General features: G+C 44.1%; 1 protein-coding gene across 3 annotated transcripts in view; it reads right to left on the bottom strand.

The window, feature by feature from the left end:
* Positions 1-256: 256 nt before the first annotated feature.
* Positions 257-17112, bottom strand: part of PRSS54 (serine protease 54) — an 85309-nt gene continuing 68453 nt past the window's right edge. For all 3 annotated transcript variants that reach the window (XM_033942881.1, XM_033942882.1, XM_033942883.1), the window contains exon 6: positions 257-1635. In XM_033942881.1, the coding sequence (XP_033798772.1) occupies positions 1174-1635 (462 nt within the window). In that variant the 3' untranslated portion in view covers positions 257-1173. The remainder of the gene's footprint in view (positions 1636-17112) is intronic.

Raw genomic sequence — 17112 nt, 5'->3', positions numbered from 1 at the left:
AAACTATACCCCCAGGAATGCCTACACCTGATGCACAAACACATGCAATCTTTGTGGCACATATGCAACCATGCAATTTTATTAAAGCCATTTTCAAAGTGTAAAACAGGCTTTACATATGCAAAAACCTTTATAAAAGTATCCCGAAATAAGCCAATGCTGTAACAGTAGATCTTTGTTTTCCTCTTAAAGAGCATTTGATAAGCAAAAAGCCCCCAAAACATGCAAAGCTGAGACTCAACAGCAACTTTGGATCTAGGATAAAGACTGGAATTCAAAATCAACATTCCAATTTTCAGATATTTTTCAGCTTACGTAGGCCTGTTACTGTTGCAAGAGTATTTTATATAGACTTGAAATTGATTTACCACTGATTTTATGGAATCTGCATTAAATCCTCCCCCTCCTTTTATGAAGCCACGCTAGGCTTTTTTAAATTGCTGTTTGTGGTGGTATGAGCATCAGATCTAATACCGCCATGGCCTACGATAAAAAAGCCTAATGTGGCTTTGTAAAAAGGGGAGTGAGGGGGGGGGGAGGAATTTGCTTCCAGTAGACAGTGGATCTCTTCATTCAGGTGAATCTGCTGATTTGAAGGATCTCCATTGGACCTTCATTTTTTTACAAAATTGCAAAAATCTATGGTCTTGAAAGGTTTATCAGACTAGCTCATGGATCAAACATGATAGCATGTCCTGGCTACTTATGGCAACCCAGATGGTCCAAATCAATGACCTGATCCCTTAGTTTAGTGATAAGATGATTATAGTCTGAAAGTGAATGAACCACTAAATATACTAATTTACACACTCCACTATAAACTGCCACTATGGTGAAATCATTCTTTTTGATTATGTTCATATTGGCCCTTTGAGATTTATAATGCAGAAGCTCAGATAACTGGGTCTTTCAAATTTTGGGATTTGCATAATAAATTGTACTCTGCGGATTCTCCTGTTTATTTGAAAGTCCTTTTGTTCAACCTTACTCCTCTGCACTGATTTATAATACAGAAACATGACACTGGAATTTAACTATAGTTAATTACTGACATCCTGATTGTAAAAGCAAAGGCACTTCAAGACAGAGCCGTTAAGAGCTAACTACAGGATAAAAAGGAAACTCGTACACGTGAGAAAAAATAACATACAAGCACAAAGATATATGGTTATTTTAATCCCATGTATTTTCTACTAACATCTGCTCATTTTCTTCATCAGTAAATAAAAGGCTAAGTAAAAGTAAAAGAAGTACTTTCAGGAGTTGAAAATGATCTAGTCTAAGCCCACAATCAGGGACTGTTTGGTCATTGTAATAGTCATAGTAAATGTCATCCAATAATTTTGAATTCATACTTCTTGCTCCTTGTTCTTCATCCTGATCGTCTATGGGATTCCTAGATTTTATGGTGATGTTGACATGATCCAAAAAAGTAATATGTTCTGTAGAGTTGAGTGTGGGATAGAAGGGTATGTCTGCAGCCGCTGTCTCAGCCAAGATCCAGTTTCTGTAGTATGATATTCTGTTGTAAAGGAAGGGTCCAAAATTCTTCATACCACCATGGTTTAATATCCCCTTCAAAACCCAGAGACCATTTTTCTTATATTGGCAGGAGATGGGGTTACCTGGGTTACCCTTTGAGAGAGAGACAGACAATGATTAGTCTCCATAAAAGCACATGTTTTAGTGTGTAATTTTCAAGACAAGTTACACAGATAAATAGTGATTTATGTGTTTTAAGCCCCTGGTCTGAAATTTGCCCTCTTTCACTGGCTAAAAATAGGCATGTTGTTCCACATGTACAGTATACTTTTAACCATATTTATTTTAAAATCAGCTAAACTGGGTGGAGTTAATTTAGGATTAATTTTGTAATAGCCTAAAAACATAGAAATAGAATAAAATGAAGGCAGATAAAGACCATATGGCCTATCTAGTCTGCCTAACCATACCATCTACTTTTCCTTTCTCTCCTATAGAGATTCAATTCTCCTACAGAGATTCAACATACTTGACCCAAGCTTTCTTGAATTCAGATACAGTTTTTGTCTCTTAGATACGTTAGGAGGGAGTTCAACACATGCACCACCCTTTCAGTAAAAAAGTATTTTCTGAGGTTACTTCTTAGGCTGTCCCCTTTCACTTTCATCCTATGCCCTCTCATTCCAGAGTTTCTTTTCAATTGAAAGAGACTTGCCTCATGCACATTTGTGCCACCTGGATATTTAAACATCTCTGTCATATCTCCCCTCTCCTGCCTTTCCTCCAGAGTATACAGATTAAGATCTTTAGGTCTATCCCCATATCCTTTATAACAAAGACTACCATTTTAGTAGCCTTCTTCTGGACTGACTCCATCCTGATTATATCTTTTTGAAGGTGTGGTCTTCAGAATTGTACACATTCTAAATGAGGTCTCACCAAAGTCTTATACAGGAGCATCATTACCTCTTTTTCCTAACGGACATTCCTCTCCTTATGCACTTAAACAGATCCCCCCCCCCCCTCTGCCAACTCCATACACCTAGGGTTATCAGATGTCCAGGAAAACTTAGACTTGTCCTCTTTTTAGAGAACTGTCTGGGTGCCCAGACGGAATTTCAAAACCCAGCAGTTTGTCTGGGTTTTAGAAGGCCCATTAGCATGAGGCTGCATCTGGAGGGCCTCTGCGCATGCACGGATGTGACGCAATGAGATAACATCCATGGGCTCAAAGTCTCTCTAATGTACCTGGGGCAGTGAAGAGTTAAGTGACTTGCCCAGAGTCACAAGGAGCAGCATGGGGTTTAAACCCACAACCTCAGGGTGCTGAAGCTGTAGCTCTAACCACTACACCACAGTCTCCTCTGAAAATAATGTACCTTTGGCAATCTGAAAAACAAATTCAGATGCCTTGACCATTTTGGGGGGGGGGGTCTGCAAGATCTTCATGGCCTGCTGCTCCACAATATGGGCCAACAAAAAGGCGGCCCCTGCCAGAACTTCAGCAGCAGCAGTAGCCACCATGAGACACAGGAGAATGATGTTCCTCCGCACCCTAGACGACAGAGCCCCGGTATGGACAATTTTAGAGTGATAGCACTCTAAGAACTTGGAAAGTTCTGGCTAGCCTGCCCCGCGCATGTGCGAGTGCATTCCCGCCCGACGGAGGCGTGCGGTCCCCAGTTAAGATAAGCCAGCTAAGAAGCCAACCCGGGGAGGTGGGAGGGTTGTAAGAATATCTGCCTGCTGTCCCTGGATAACACCTGTTATGGTAAGTAACTGTGCTTTATCCCAAGACAAGCAGGCAGCCTATTCTTACTGATGGGTGACCTCCAAGCTAACAAAGTGGGATGGTGGGAAGGTTGGCCATTAGGAAAATAAATTTTGTAAAACAGATTAGCCGAAGTGACCATCCCGCCTGGAAAAGGAATCCAAACAATAGTGAGATGTGACAGTATGAACTGAGGACCAAGTGGCAGCTTTACAGATTTCCTCAATGGGAGTAGATCTGAGGAAACCCACCGAAGCTACCATAGCTCTAACTTTATGGGCTGTGACATTACTCTCCAATGTCAGTCCAGACTGAGCATAACAGAACGATATGCAGGCGGCAAGCCAGTTGGAAATCGTTCGTTTGGAAACAGGATGACCCACCCTATTCGGATCAAAAGAAATGAAAAGTTGGGGAGATGTTCTGTGAGGCTTTGTACGATCCAAATAGTAAGCCAAAGTTCGTTTACAGTCCAAAGTATGTAAGTTTCAAGTTTTATTACCATTTGATGAATCGCTTATACAAATTTTCTAAGCGATGTACAATTTAAAAAGCCACTAGATAGTGGTCTCACATACAATTGGACAAAAAAAATAAAAAACAACATACAAATTAAATAAATCAACTAACATTTTTGCATTCATATTAAAGACAAACATGATTGAAAAAGGAAAGGGGGGAAAAGTTACAACTTCATTCTATATTGGAAATTACATGAAAGGAAAAAAAACGAAAGGGAGGGAAAGGGGTTAATGTGGTTGATATCCATAACAAAATGTAAAGGGTCCAAAATAAAGCATATTAAACATCAAAAGTGTCTTGAAACAAAAAAGGTTTTAATAATTTTTTAAAAGATGAAAGATCTTTTTCATTTCTAATATAGTGTGGTAGTGAATTCCACAATTTAGGAGCCATAACAGAAAACATATCATTTCTTCTTGTGCCAACGATTTTCAAAGAGGGAATTGTTAGTAAGTTTGAAGAAGATGATCGTAGAGAACGCGGGGCATTGTATGGAATAATCATTCTAGTCATAAATTGTGGTTCGTTAAAGATTAGTATTTTGAATACTAAAAATAGTATCTTAAAGTTAATTCGGTGGGAAATAGGAAGCCAGTGTGATTTAATCATTAGTGGTGTAACGTGATCATATTTTTTTGCTTTATGAATAAGTTTTATTGCCGTATTTTGAATTACCTGAAGCCGTCTTTTTTCTTTATGTGTTATATTGATTAGAAGAGAGTTGCAGTAATCGATTTTAGATATGATCATAGAATAGATTAATATATTAACAGATTTAGGATCTAGAAATGTAGAGATTGAACGAATCAGACGTAATTTATAGAAACAAGATTTAACTATTTGACTGATGTGATTATGAAATGATAAGTCAACATCATCCACTACTCCAAGAATTTTCAACAATGTAAAGCTTGTTCTCCAGGATGAGAATGAGGTTTAGGAAAAAAATACTGGTAAAACAATGGACTGATTGAGGTGAAAGTCAGAGACAACTTTTGGAAGAAACTTTGGATGAGTACCAAGAACCACCTTATCATGAAAAACTGTGAAAGGTGGGTCTGCTACTAGTGCATGTAACTCACTGACCCTCCTGGCAGAAGTGAGAGCAATAAGGAAGGCCACTTTCCAGGTGAGAAATTTGAGGTGAGCTGTGGCCATGGGTTCAAATAGAGGTTTCATCAAACTGGAAAGAACTACATTAAGGTCCCAGACTACAGATGGAGGCTTGAGAGGTGGTTTCACATTGAAGATCCCCTTCATGAATCTGGAAACCAAGGGATGAGCTGTAAGAGGTTTTCCTTGTACTGATGCATGATAAGCAGTAATAGCACTAAGAAGGACTCTAATGGAAGTGGATTTTAGACCAGAGTGAGACAAAAACAGTAAATAGTCTAACACGAATTCCACTGCCAATGAAGTTGGATCGTGATGATGAAGCAAACACCAGGAAGAAAACCGAGTCCACTTTTGTTGATAACATTGGAGTGTGGCCGGTTTCCTGGAGGCCTCAAGATTTGTTGAACAAGCTGAGAAAGAAGAGTCTGAGAAGAGCTCAGCCCGAGAGAAACCAAGCTGTCAGGTGTAATGCCTGTAGATTGGGATGTAGAAGGGATTGCTGATTCTCGGTAAGCAGAGTAGGAAACACTGGAAGAAGTATGGGTTCCCTGGAACTGAGTTGAAGAAGAAGGGAGAACCAATGTTGTCTGGGCCACCGTGGAGCAATGAGAATCATGGTGGATGCTTCCCTCTTGAGTTTGAATAGAGTTCTCAACATGAGAGGAAAGGCATATAGAAACCGACCCGTCCAGTCCAGGAGAAAAGCATCCGCCACCAGACGTAGAGGGGAGTACAGTCTGGAGCAAAATTGGGGCAGCTGGTGATTGTGAGGAACCGCAAATAGGTCCACCTGAGGAGTGCCCCATTGAGCAAAGATGGACTGGAGAGTCATCGAATCGAGAGTCCATTTGTGCGGTTGAAGAATTCTGCTGAGGTTGTCTGCTAGTGAATTCTTTGCTCCGTGAATGTAGACAGCCTTCAAGAACAGATTGAGAGCCATTGCCCAAGACCAAATCTTTTGGTCTTCCTGACACAACAGGAGAGAACCTGTGCCTCCTTGTTTGTTGATGTAGTACATTGCTACTTGATTGTCTGTGCAAAGAAGTAGAACTTGGGGACAGAGAAGATGTTGAAACGCCTTGAGGACATAAACATTGTTCTGAGTTCCAGGAAACTGATGTGAAACTTGCGTTCTCTGGCAGTCCAAAGACCTTGAATCATGCATAAGGGGACGCATCTGTCGTAATGATCTTGTGATGAGGAGGCAGATGAAAGAAAAGACCTCTGGAAAGATTTGATAAGTTCAACCACCATTGAAGTGACTGCAGAAGAGATGATGTCACAGATATGTGTCATGACAAAGGATCTGTCACCTGAGACCACTGAGAAGCCAGAGTCCATTGAGGAGTACGTAGATGGAGTCTTGTCAAAGGCGTAACATGAACTGTTGAAGCAGTGGCGTACCTAGGGTATGTGGCACCCGGGGCCCATCATTTTTTGACACCCCCCCCCCCATGTAAAAAAATTTTTTTTTTTTTTTTTTTTTGCAATAACCATGAAATGGAATAAATGGTCAGAATAGAAACAGGCAGTGAAAATTTTCTTTTATTGAACCTCATATATGTAACCATTATTCCAAACATAACATAACATAAATTATGTCTAAATTGTCATGACATTAGAAGTACATATGGAGTAGTTGCAGGTGATGCTTGGGACAGTTCTGATTGTGTTAGTTCGGTTTTATGTGTTTTTTGAATAGAAGGGTTTTTATTTCTTTTTGAAGGTTTTGCAGTCTGTGGTTGATATCAATTGGTTGTAGAGTTGGGGGTCGAGTGTTGCAGCTCGAATGGCTAGGAGGTTGTCGAACAGTTTTTTTCTTTTGACGTTTTTGGTTGGAGGGTGTGTGAATGGTGCACAAGTTCTCCTATGTCTGTTTGAAGTGGATTGAATTATTTAGCTGAAGAAATTAGTTACCCCCCATTCCACACACATTAATTCTCTTCCATTTTTATTCCCATTATAAAAAACACTGATAAGTTCCCAGAAAAAAAATACATTAAAATAAGAAGTGAAAACAAAGGCCCCTACAGATGAGAACATAACATAAGAATAGCCTAACTGGGTCAGACCAATGGTCCATCATGCCCAGTAGCCCATTCTCATGGTAGCCAATCCAGGACACTAATACCTGGTCAAAACCCAAAGAGTAGCAACATTCCATGCTACCGATCCAGGGCAAGCAGACACTTCCCCCATGTCTTAATAACAGATTATGGACTTTTCCTCCAGGAATTTGTCCAAATCTTTCTTAAAACCAGCTACACTATCTGCTTTTACCATAACTTCTGGCCACTTCATTTTTAAGTTTAGATCTTTCCTTTCAAACAGAGACCTTGCTAGATGTCAAATACAGCACAAGGTAACTTCACATGGACTTAGCTGTGCAGGAAATGTGAATCTCCTCATACACCCACCATATAGTGCAAAAATGTGCAAAGGTCTGTTTTTTTCTTTCGATCACTACATAGTCTAATGCCACACAAGCAGCGCTGTTACAAACATATTCTGTAGGTCAATGCTAAGGATAACAAAGTTTCCTTCCTTGGACCAGAAGGAGATAAACCACTGGAAGAGATCCCAAAACAACACCCAAAGACCCACTCAGTGTGTGAATCAGTTGAGTGGAGTGGACTAACTGGGGGGTGGAAATGGGCCCGGAGTTTGCTCAGCAGAATTTCCCAGACCACCTCTTCCTCTCAACACATTGACACGCTGCCACCATCACCACTAGGAACACCTCACTGGGTAGGCCAGCTATGCTATAAACTTTATAAAACACATTATTATATTTTCTTATAAAGCACATATTTTAACTGACCTCTCTGACATCCTCAGCCTTTCCATTCACAAAAATAGAAGGAAGAAAAGTTCCCATTTCCTGCTGTCTCATGTCCCCGGCCTATACAATATTTTTTTTCTGCAGACCCTTCAAAAGTCTGACCAAATCCTCGTTTCACTTGCATTATAAAGTACTGAGGATGCCATCTCTCCCCAATCCCAGGTCCTAAAGTCTAAGACAGTAGCGCAAACTAATGCTGCCAGATACAGGAAAAAAAAATTTTGATTCGATTCAGCCCTATTGAATTGGTTTTTCAATTCGATTTTCCTGCCCAGTTGGGTGATTTTTTTCAAAACTCCTGGTGGGTTTTATAGCTTTTTCACCCCCTTTGGCTTCTCCTAACCACACTGGCGCTGTGGTGTAAATAAAATAAAGAAACAAAAAGGACTTTTCCTCTTTCTGTTAAATCCTAGCTCACGTTTGCAGTCCAACACCAGCTCTGGCAGGATACACATTTCAAATCTGACATGTTATAATCACAAAACAGAAAATAAAATTAATTTTTCTACCTTTTGTTGTCTGGTTATATTTCAAATCTTGTTGGTCCAAGGCTCTGGTTTTCTTCTGATAACTTGCTTGCCAGGGTCTCCTTCTTTCTGCATGCTAACCATCCATCTGCCAACTCTGTCCTCCCTTTCCATTTCTCTTCCCTTCCCAGGAAGTCTGGTATCTTTCCTTTTTTTCATCTCCCTCCACAGATCCACCTTTTCTTAAATACCCTTTCATCCGGCATCTCTCCCTCCTTCCCCACCATCCCAGAGTCCACCATCTCTCCGTTTCTTTTCCTAATTACCCTCCTATCCAGTATCTCTATCCCTCCTCCACACCATCCCTTGTGTCCAATTTCTCTCCCTTTCTGTTCCTTCCCTCCCTAAATCCCATGGTCCATCATCTCTCTCCCTCTCCTCTATTTTCAGACCCATTATTTCTTCCCCCCCCCCCAAAGTTTGGCATATGCATGTCTCTTTGAACACCCCCTTCCCTCCGTGTACTTCTAAATCATGGTCCCCCCCCCAAAGGCCTGTCCCCCCTTAAAGGTCTGCCTGTCCCACCTTGAAGGCCTGCACCCCCCTTGAAGGCCTGTCCCTTCCCCTTGTAGGCCTGTCCCCCCCTTGAAGGCCTGCCTGCCTGTCCCCCCCTTGAAGGTCTGCACCCCCCGAAGGCCTGCACCCCCCCGAAGGCCTGTCCCCCACTTGAAGGCCTGTCCCACCCCCTTGTAGCTTCTCCCCCCCCCTTGTAGGCCTGTCCCCCCTTGAAGGCCTGCCTGCCTGCCTTTCCCCCCTTGAAGGCCTGTCCCCCCTTGAAGGCCTGCACCACCCCCCTCGAAGGCCTGCACTCCCTTGAAGGTCTGCACCCCCCCCCGAAGGCCTGTCCCCCACTTGAAGGCTTGTACCACCCCCTTGTAGCTTCTCCCCCCCTTGTAGGCCTGTCCCCCCCTTGAAGGCCTGCCTGCCTGCCTTTCCCCCCCTTGAAGGCCTGCACCCCCTTGAAGGACTGCACCCCCCCCCCGAAGGCCTGCACTCCCTTGAAGGTCTGCACCCCCCCGAAGGCCTGTCCCCCCCTTGAAGGCCTGTCCCACCCCCTTGTAGGCCTGTCCCCCCCTTGTAGGCCTGTCCCCCCTTTAAGGCCTGCCTGCCTGCCTTTCCCCCCCTTGAAGGCCTGTCTCCCCCTTGAAGGCCTGCACCCCCCTTGAAGGCCTGCACCCCCCCTTGAAGGCCTGTCCCCCCCCCTTGTAGGCCTGTCCCCCCCCCTTGTAGGCCTGTCCCCCCCTTGAAGGCCTGCCTGCCTTTCCCCCCTTGAAGGCCTGCACCCCCTTGAAGGTCTGCACCCCCCCCAAAGGCCTACACCCCCCCCCGAAGGCCTGCACCCCCCTGAAGGCCTGCCTGCCCCCCTTGAAGGCCTGCACCCCCCCCCGAAGGCCTGTCCCCCCTTGAAGGCCTGCCTGCCTGCCTGTCACCCCCTCCCCCTTGAAAGCCTGCTTGCCTGCCCGCCCGCCCCACCCTGAAGGTCTGATGCCCCGACCCACCCCGAAGGACCGCTCGCCCCCCTGGCCTCCCCGCACCACCTATGAACAGCCGCAGCAGGATCGCGAAGTCAGCGTCAGCGATCTCTGCTGCTGCTTCCTGCGCCACGGTCCCGCCCCTCCTCTGACGTCAGAGGAGGGGCGGGATCGCGGCGCAGGAAGCAGCGCAGGGATGCTGACGCTGACTTCGCGATCCTGCTGCGGGCTGCTTCACAGGTGGTGCAGGAAGGTCAGTGGGGCGAGCGGTCCTTCGGGGGTGGCGGGGGACTGAACGGCAAGGCCGGGAACACCCCCTTAGGGCTGGTACCCGGGGCGGCCCGCCCCCCCGCCCCCCCTAGGTACGCCACTGTGTTGAAGCCATGTGACCCAAAAGAATCATCATATGTCTGTCAGAAATGGTCGGTAGTGGAAGCACCTGTTGACAGAGATGAATGATAGTCTGAAGATGATCTGATGGGAGGAACGCTCCAATGAACTGAAGTTTCTGAGTGGGAATGATGTCTGACTTGAGGAAATTGACCTCGAATCCCAGAAGCTGAAGAAAGGAAATGGTCTGGGTCGTTGCTTGAACCACTTCCTGAGAAGAGGCTTTGATCAACCAGTCGTCCAGGTAAGGAAAGACTTGGAGACCGTAGGAAAGCGGCTACTACCACTAGGCACTTTGTGAATACTCTGGGAGAGGACGCTAGTCTGAAGGGGAGTACCTTAGAAACATAGAAACATAGAAATTGACGGCAGAAAAGGGCCGCGGCCCATCAAGTCTGCCCATACCAATGACCCATTCCCTGACTTTTACTCCCCTAGAGATCCCACGTGGATATCCCATTTTCTCTTAAAATCTGACACGTTGTTGGCCTCAATTACTTGCTGAGGTAGCTCGTTCCAATGATCGACCACCCTTTCGGTGAAGAAGTATTTCCTGGCATCACCATGAAATTTCCCTCCCTTGACTTTCAGCGAGTGCCCTCTGGTGACCGAGGGCCCTGTAAGACAGAAGATATCATCCTTCACCTCTATACGTCCCGTAATATACTTAAAGGTCTCAATCATGTCTCCCCTCTCTCTTCGTTCCTCCAGTGAGTACATCCGCAGTTTTTTTAGCCTTTCTTCATACGTGAGATCCCTGAGCCCCAAGACCATCTTGGTAGCCGTTCGCTGAACCGACTCAATTCTCAGCACATCTTTCCGGTAGTGTGGTCTCCAGAATTGAACACAATACTCCAGATGAGGTCTTACCATGGATCTGTACAGCGGCATTATGACTTCAGGTTTTCTGCTGACAAAGCCCCTACGGATACAGCCCAACATTTGTCTTGCCTTGGACGAAGCCTTCTCCACTTGATTGGCAGCCTTCATATCATCACTGATGATAACTCCTAGATCACGTTCCACCATGGTCCTGGTCAAGGTTTCACCATTTAGTGTATAAGTTCTGTGTGGATTTTTTTTCCCTAGGTGCATCACTTTACATTTTTTAGCATTGAAGCTTAACTGCCAAGTTGACGACCACTGTTCCAGCTGTCGTAGGTCTTGTGTCATATTGTCAGGCACACTGCTTTTACCTACTATGTTGCATAGTTTGGCGTCATCGGCAAACAGTGATACTTTTCCTCTGAGCCCTTGGGTCATATCTCCTATGAATAAATTGAATAGAATCGGCCCTAAGACGGAGCCCTGTGGTACTCCACTCGTCACGGCTGACGTTTTGGAGGGGGTACCGTTTACCATCACCCTTTGAAGTCTACCGCTTAGCCAATCCTTAACCCATGTAGTGAGTGTATCCCCTAATCCCATCGATTTTAGTTTGTTCAACAGCCTACGGTGTGGGACGCTATCAAAAGCTTTGCTGAAGTCCAAATATATCACATCCAGGGACTCCCCGGCATCCAGATGACTAGTCACCCAGTCAAAGAAGTCAATCAGATTTGATTGGCAGGACCTTCCCCTGGTAAATCCGTGTTGGTGTGGATCACGTAGATTTTCTTCGTCTAGAATTTTGTCGAGTTTCTGTTTGATCAGTGTTTCCATGAGTTTGCACACTATGGAAGTGAAACTCACCGGTCTGTAATTTTCTGTTTCTGTTCTGCAGCCTTTTTTGTGTAGTGGAATTACGTTAGCCGTTTTCCAGTCCAGGGGTACTCTTCCCGTGCGCATGGAAAGATTGAAGAGCACTGATAGTGGTTCAGCCAGAACATCACACAGCTCTCTGAGCACCCTGGGGTGTAGATTGTCTGGTCCCATGGCTTTGTCTACTTTGAGTCTTGAAAGTTCGTAGTAGACACTACTGGGCGTAAACTCGAAATCCTGAAACAGGTCATTTTGGCTGTCTTTTGTCTGTAGTTGTGGACCAGCTCCCGGCGCTTCACTTCCAGAGCCATAGCTCTGGAAGTGAGCTCAAAGGTATCATAGATGGAGTGAACTAAAAACTTCCAAAGTTGGAATAAACTGGAAGTATATTGTTGTAAGAGTGGTATTTTGCGCTCAGGAAGATACTTTTGAAATGCAGACACCTGCTGAACCAAGTGCTTGAGATAAAAGGAAAAATGAAAAGCGTAATTACCAGATCGATTGGCAAGCATAGCATTTTGGTATAAACGTTTGCCAAAGCAATCCATTGCTTTACCCTCTCTGCCAGGAGGGACAGAAGCATAGACACTAGCTCCAACAGATTTCTTCAGACTAGACTCCACCAGGAGAGACTCATGAGGAAGTTGAGGCTTGTCAAACCCAGGAATAGGAATAACTCTATAAAGGGCGTCAAGCTTATGGGGAGCACCAGGAACAGTCAGAGGAGTTTCAAGATTTTTATAAAAAGTTTCCCTCAAGATGTCATGAAGGGGTAGTTTAAGAAACTCCTTTGGAGGCTGGTCAAAATCCAAAGCATCCATAAATGCCTTAGATTTTTTGGGAATCAGATTCCAGCGGGATAGAAAGGGTCTCTGACATCTCCCTCAAAAATTTAGAAAAAGAAGTGTGTTCCAGTTTAGTGACAGGCTCTTGAGAGGAAGGATCTTCTTCAGAAGAAACTTCATCCTATGAAACAAGAGATTCCTCAGAATCATCCCAGAAATCTGGGTCCCGGTAATTGACTCCAAGAGTCCGGTGTCGAGGATACCATATGCTTTGACTTCCGCACCGATTTCCCCGATCTAATCAACATCGTGTCAGGAGAAGTGTGGGAAGAACAATGTCGAATTGGTTCTGACATCGAAGCAGAAGCAGATGGTGCCGAAACAACCCTTTGTTGAGAAGGCACATCCATAGGTGTCAATTCCACAAAAGTCGGTACCGAAACAACCTGCTCTGCTGAAAGAACAGGCATCGACAATGAAGAGGTAGAACGGGTCGGTGCCGAAAGTGTCGATGCCGAAAGCAGAGGCTCAGACTGGACTGGCACCGGTGGAGTCGGTGTCAGCAGAGAAGGGAGTATTTGTTGTAACTGCTCCTTCAACTGGACTTGCAATATGGCTGAAATTTTATCGTCCAGAGATTGCACCGGTACCGCTTGCTTTTTCGCCGGTACCTTTGGTGCCGCTCTGCGCTCCAGAGATGAGGAGGCTGAAGATGAGGCACTCACCTCTATCAGAGCCGAGCGTTTTCTGGGACATCTCGAGGTCTGCAGGACTTTGCTCACTGCTGAATCGACCTGAGATCCCAGCTGGGATTTGCATCTCAAGGAGGCAGTGCATGCAAATCCATTTCATACATATTCATTGTGGATATCCTAAAAACCTGACCTGTCTGTGGCTCTCGAAGACCGGAATTGCCTACCCCTGTCATAGAAGAACTAGGCCATTGTCTGGACACAGAGGGGAGGGGATAGGGATATAGAAGGTGATGATGAATGCGGGGAGAAGGACACAAGCTGCTAGATGGGAAATATAGGAGACACAGAAAAGGGAAAGATTGGTACACAAAGATGGACAATGGATGGTGAGCATAGAGAAAAAGAAATGTAAAAGGAGAAGGAATCCCTGGTGAGTGAGTTAAGACAGAACAAAACAAAACAAAACAAAAACCAGAGCCTGGGTCCAAGACGATTTGAAAAATAAAATGGCCAGACAACAAAAGGTAGATAAGAACATAAGAATTGCCGCTGTTGGGTCAGACCAGTGGTCCATCGTGCCCAACAGTCCACTCCCGCAGCAGCCCTTAGGTCAAAGACCAGTGCCCTAATTCTGGTTCAGCAGGAACTTGTCTAACTTTGTCTTGAATCCCTGGAGAGTGTTCTCCCCTATAACAGCCTCCGGAAGAGCATTCCAGATTTCTACCACTCTCTGGGTGAAGAAGAACTTCCTTACGTTTGTATGGAATCTATCCCCTTTTAGCTTTAGAGAGTGCCCTCTCGTTTTCTCCACCTTATTATTTTCTATTTTGTGATTAGAATATGTCAGATTTGAAATGTGAATCCTGCCAGAACTGGTGTTAGACATAGCTGGGGCCCAGGACAGAAATTTGGGAGCTTCTTTGACTGGGTTACAAGGAAACTGGATATGGGGAAGTCTCTAGACATCGTGTACTTGGACTTCAGCAAAGCTTTTGATAGCGTCCCGCACCGCAGATTGTTGAGCAAGATGACTTCGATGGGATTGGGAGTGATATTGACGACATGGGTCAATGACTGGTTAAGCGGTAGAATCCAGAGGGTAGTGGTTAACGGTACCCCCTCCAATACATCAGAGGTGACCAGTGGAGTGCCACAGGGATCGGTCTTGGGACCGATCCTTTTCAACATATACATAAGAGACCTGAGTCAAGGGCTTCAAGGTAAAATAACACTATTTGCCGACGACGCCAAACTATGCAACATAGTAGATAACAGCACCTTGCCCGACAGTATGGAACAGGACCTGCTCTTATTGGAACATTGGTCCTCGACTTGGCAGCTAGGCTTTAATGCCAAAAAATGTAAGGTCATGCACCTTGGCAGCAAAAACCCGTGCAGAACTTACACTCTGAATGGTGAGACCTTAGCTAGGACTAGGGCAGAACGTGATTTGGGAGTAATCATTAGTGAAAACATGAAAACTGCCAAGCAGGTGGAGAAAGCTGCATCCAAGGCTAGACAAATGGTGGGATGCATCCATAGAGGTTTCGTCAGCCGGAGGCCCGAAGTCATAATGCCCCTGTACAGATCCATGGTGAGACCTCATCTTGAATATTGTGTTCAATTCTGGAGACCACATTATCAAAAAGATGTGCGGAGAATCGAGTCGGTTCAGCGAATGACCACCAGGATGGTCTCGGGACTCAAGAACCTCCCATATGAGGAAAGACTGAATAAACTGCAACTATACTCGCTCGAGGAACGTAGAGAGAGGGGGGACATGATTGAGACTTTTAAATATATCACTGGCCGCATCGAGGTGGAAGACGATATCTTCTTTCTTAAAGGACCTTCAACCACAAGAGGTCATCCGCTGAAAATCAAAGGTGGGCAATTTCATGGCGACGCCAGGAAGTATTTCTTCACCGAAAGGGTAGTCGATCATTGGAATGAACTTCCATTGCAGGTGATTAACGCCAGCAGCGTGCTCGATTTCAAAAAGAAATGGGATATGTATGTGGGATCTCTAGTCGGGTGAATTCTGGGGGTGGGTTATTAGCATGGGCAGACTTGATGGGCTACAGCCCTTTTCTGCCGTCATATTCTATGTTTCTATGTTTCTATGACCTCAAAGCCCACTATCAGGCTGTTCTGCCATCAACTTCCAGCAGGCTTAGGGCTCTGTTTGGTCAGGGGGCAATTGTCCTACTTTGCACTCCCTTAATACCATCCCTGGCATATGTGATCTTGATATTTTGCACAGGAGGAAATGGATCTATTTCTGTGGTAGTATGCTACATGCAAGGTGCGGCATCTTGAGATTTTGTTTAATTTAGATTTATTAGTTTTGATCAGCTATTATGTATTTGGTATTTGTGTTCTCTGTATGTTACTGAGGTATTCTGTGAGCACAAATTTTCTATGTAGCATTCTGTAGTATCGGTAATTTGGTTTGTTCAGTTAACCCGATTGTGGAGGGGATATTTGTGAGGGGAAAAGGGAGAAAGGAGTTTTGTTGATCCTTGTTCTGTTGTTTGTGATTTATAAAATGACAGTTGTTCAGAATATTGTTTCTTTTTATACTTTAATAAAAATGATTTAAATATAAAATCATAACTGTTTGAAGTTTGTGCAGAAGGGATCAAACTGAGCTTGTAGGGATAGGGACAGAGCTCGCAAGGACAGGGCAGGGACAGGGACAAATTTTCTCCCCATGTCATTCTCTACATAGGTCATTTTAGAAACTTCTGCATGCGTAAGCAGATGGCTACACAGTTTCAGAAAGCTGCTATTTATACGTGTAGGTGGCGAGGAGGCAAAAATTTAATGGGAGCATGGTTTGAGCCGGCCAGATATTTATACATGTAATTTTCATTTTCCAATGGGAATATATGCATAGTTAAAAAAAAAAAAATAATAAAAATTCCCTGTTGGCTTTTGCATAAAAAACATGCAACTGTGGCTGTATTTGTGGTATATCAAATAACTTGAAGCTTAAAACATGCCTGGGTCTCATAAAAATGCTCATTTGCGCTAGGGTTTTAAACAAGGGATTAAGGGGTAATTTTACTTAATCTCCCATATTTAAATTTTTGCCTCAAAAGTATTAAAAAAAGAAGAACCCCAAAACAAATAGGAAAAAAGAAACCTCTGCAGTTTCACCATTGCATGCTAAAATTATAGAATACTAGCATTTCAGTGGATTAATGTATACTTGAACACACCAGTGTGCCATGTGTGTTCAGGGCTATTCTATAATTTAGATGTACTATTTGCTTACCCCCAAAACTTTCTGAATTGGGCATGTAAACTTTTAGTTAGTCCCAATTAGCATTAATTATGAGGTGTTAATTGCCAATTATCAACACCGATTAAGCCAATTATTCAATTAAGCTGTTTGCCTATATTAGCTAATATAGGCAAACAGCTTAATTGAATAATTGGCTTAATCGGTGTTGATAATTGGCAATTAACACCTCATAATTAATGCTAATTGGGACTAACTAAAAGTTTACATGCCCAATTCAGAAAGTGTAATTCTGTAAAAAGTATGTGCTAGTTGCACTGCATGAATTTGAAAAAGGGTCATAGTCAGCGGCAGATTGTGGGTGTTCCTAAAAGTTAGGCGCATTGTTATAGAATATGCTCGATGCACGCATAACTTAGGCACAGACATTTAGACCTGGTTTTAGCTGCCAAAATGCCTGTGCCTAAGTTATTGATTGTGCACCCGTGCTAAGTGCGATTCTATAAAAGGTATAGAATCAGGCCCTTAGAAACATAGAAACATAGAAAGATGACGGCAGAAA

The sequence above is a fragment of the Geotrypetes seraphini genome, chromosome 4, assembly GCF_902459505.1.
Source record: "Geotrypetes seraphini chromosome 4, aGeoSer1.1, whole genome shotgun sequence".
NCBI classification, from domain to species: domain Eukaryota; kingdom Metazoa; phylum Chordata; class Amphibia; order Gymnophiona; family Dermophiidae; genus Geotrypetes; species Geotrypetes seraphini.
The sequence above is the reverse complement of the archived record's forward strand: the minus strand, read 5'-3'. Positions and strand labels throughout refer to the sequence as shown.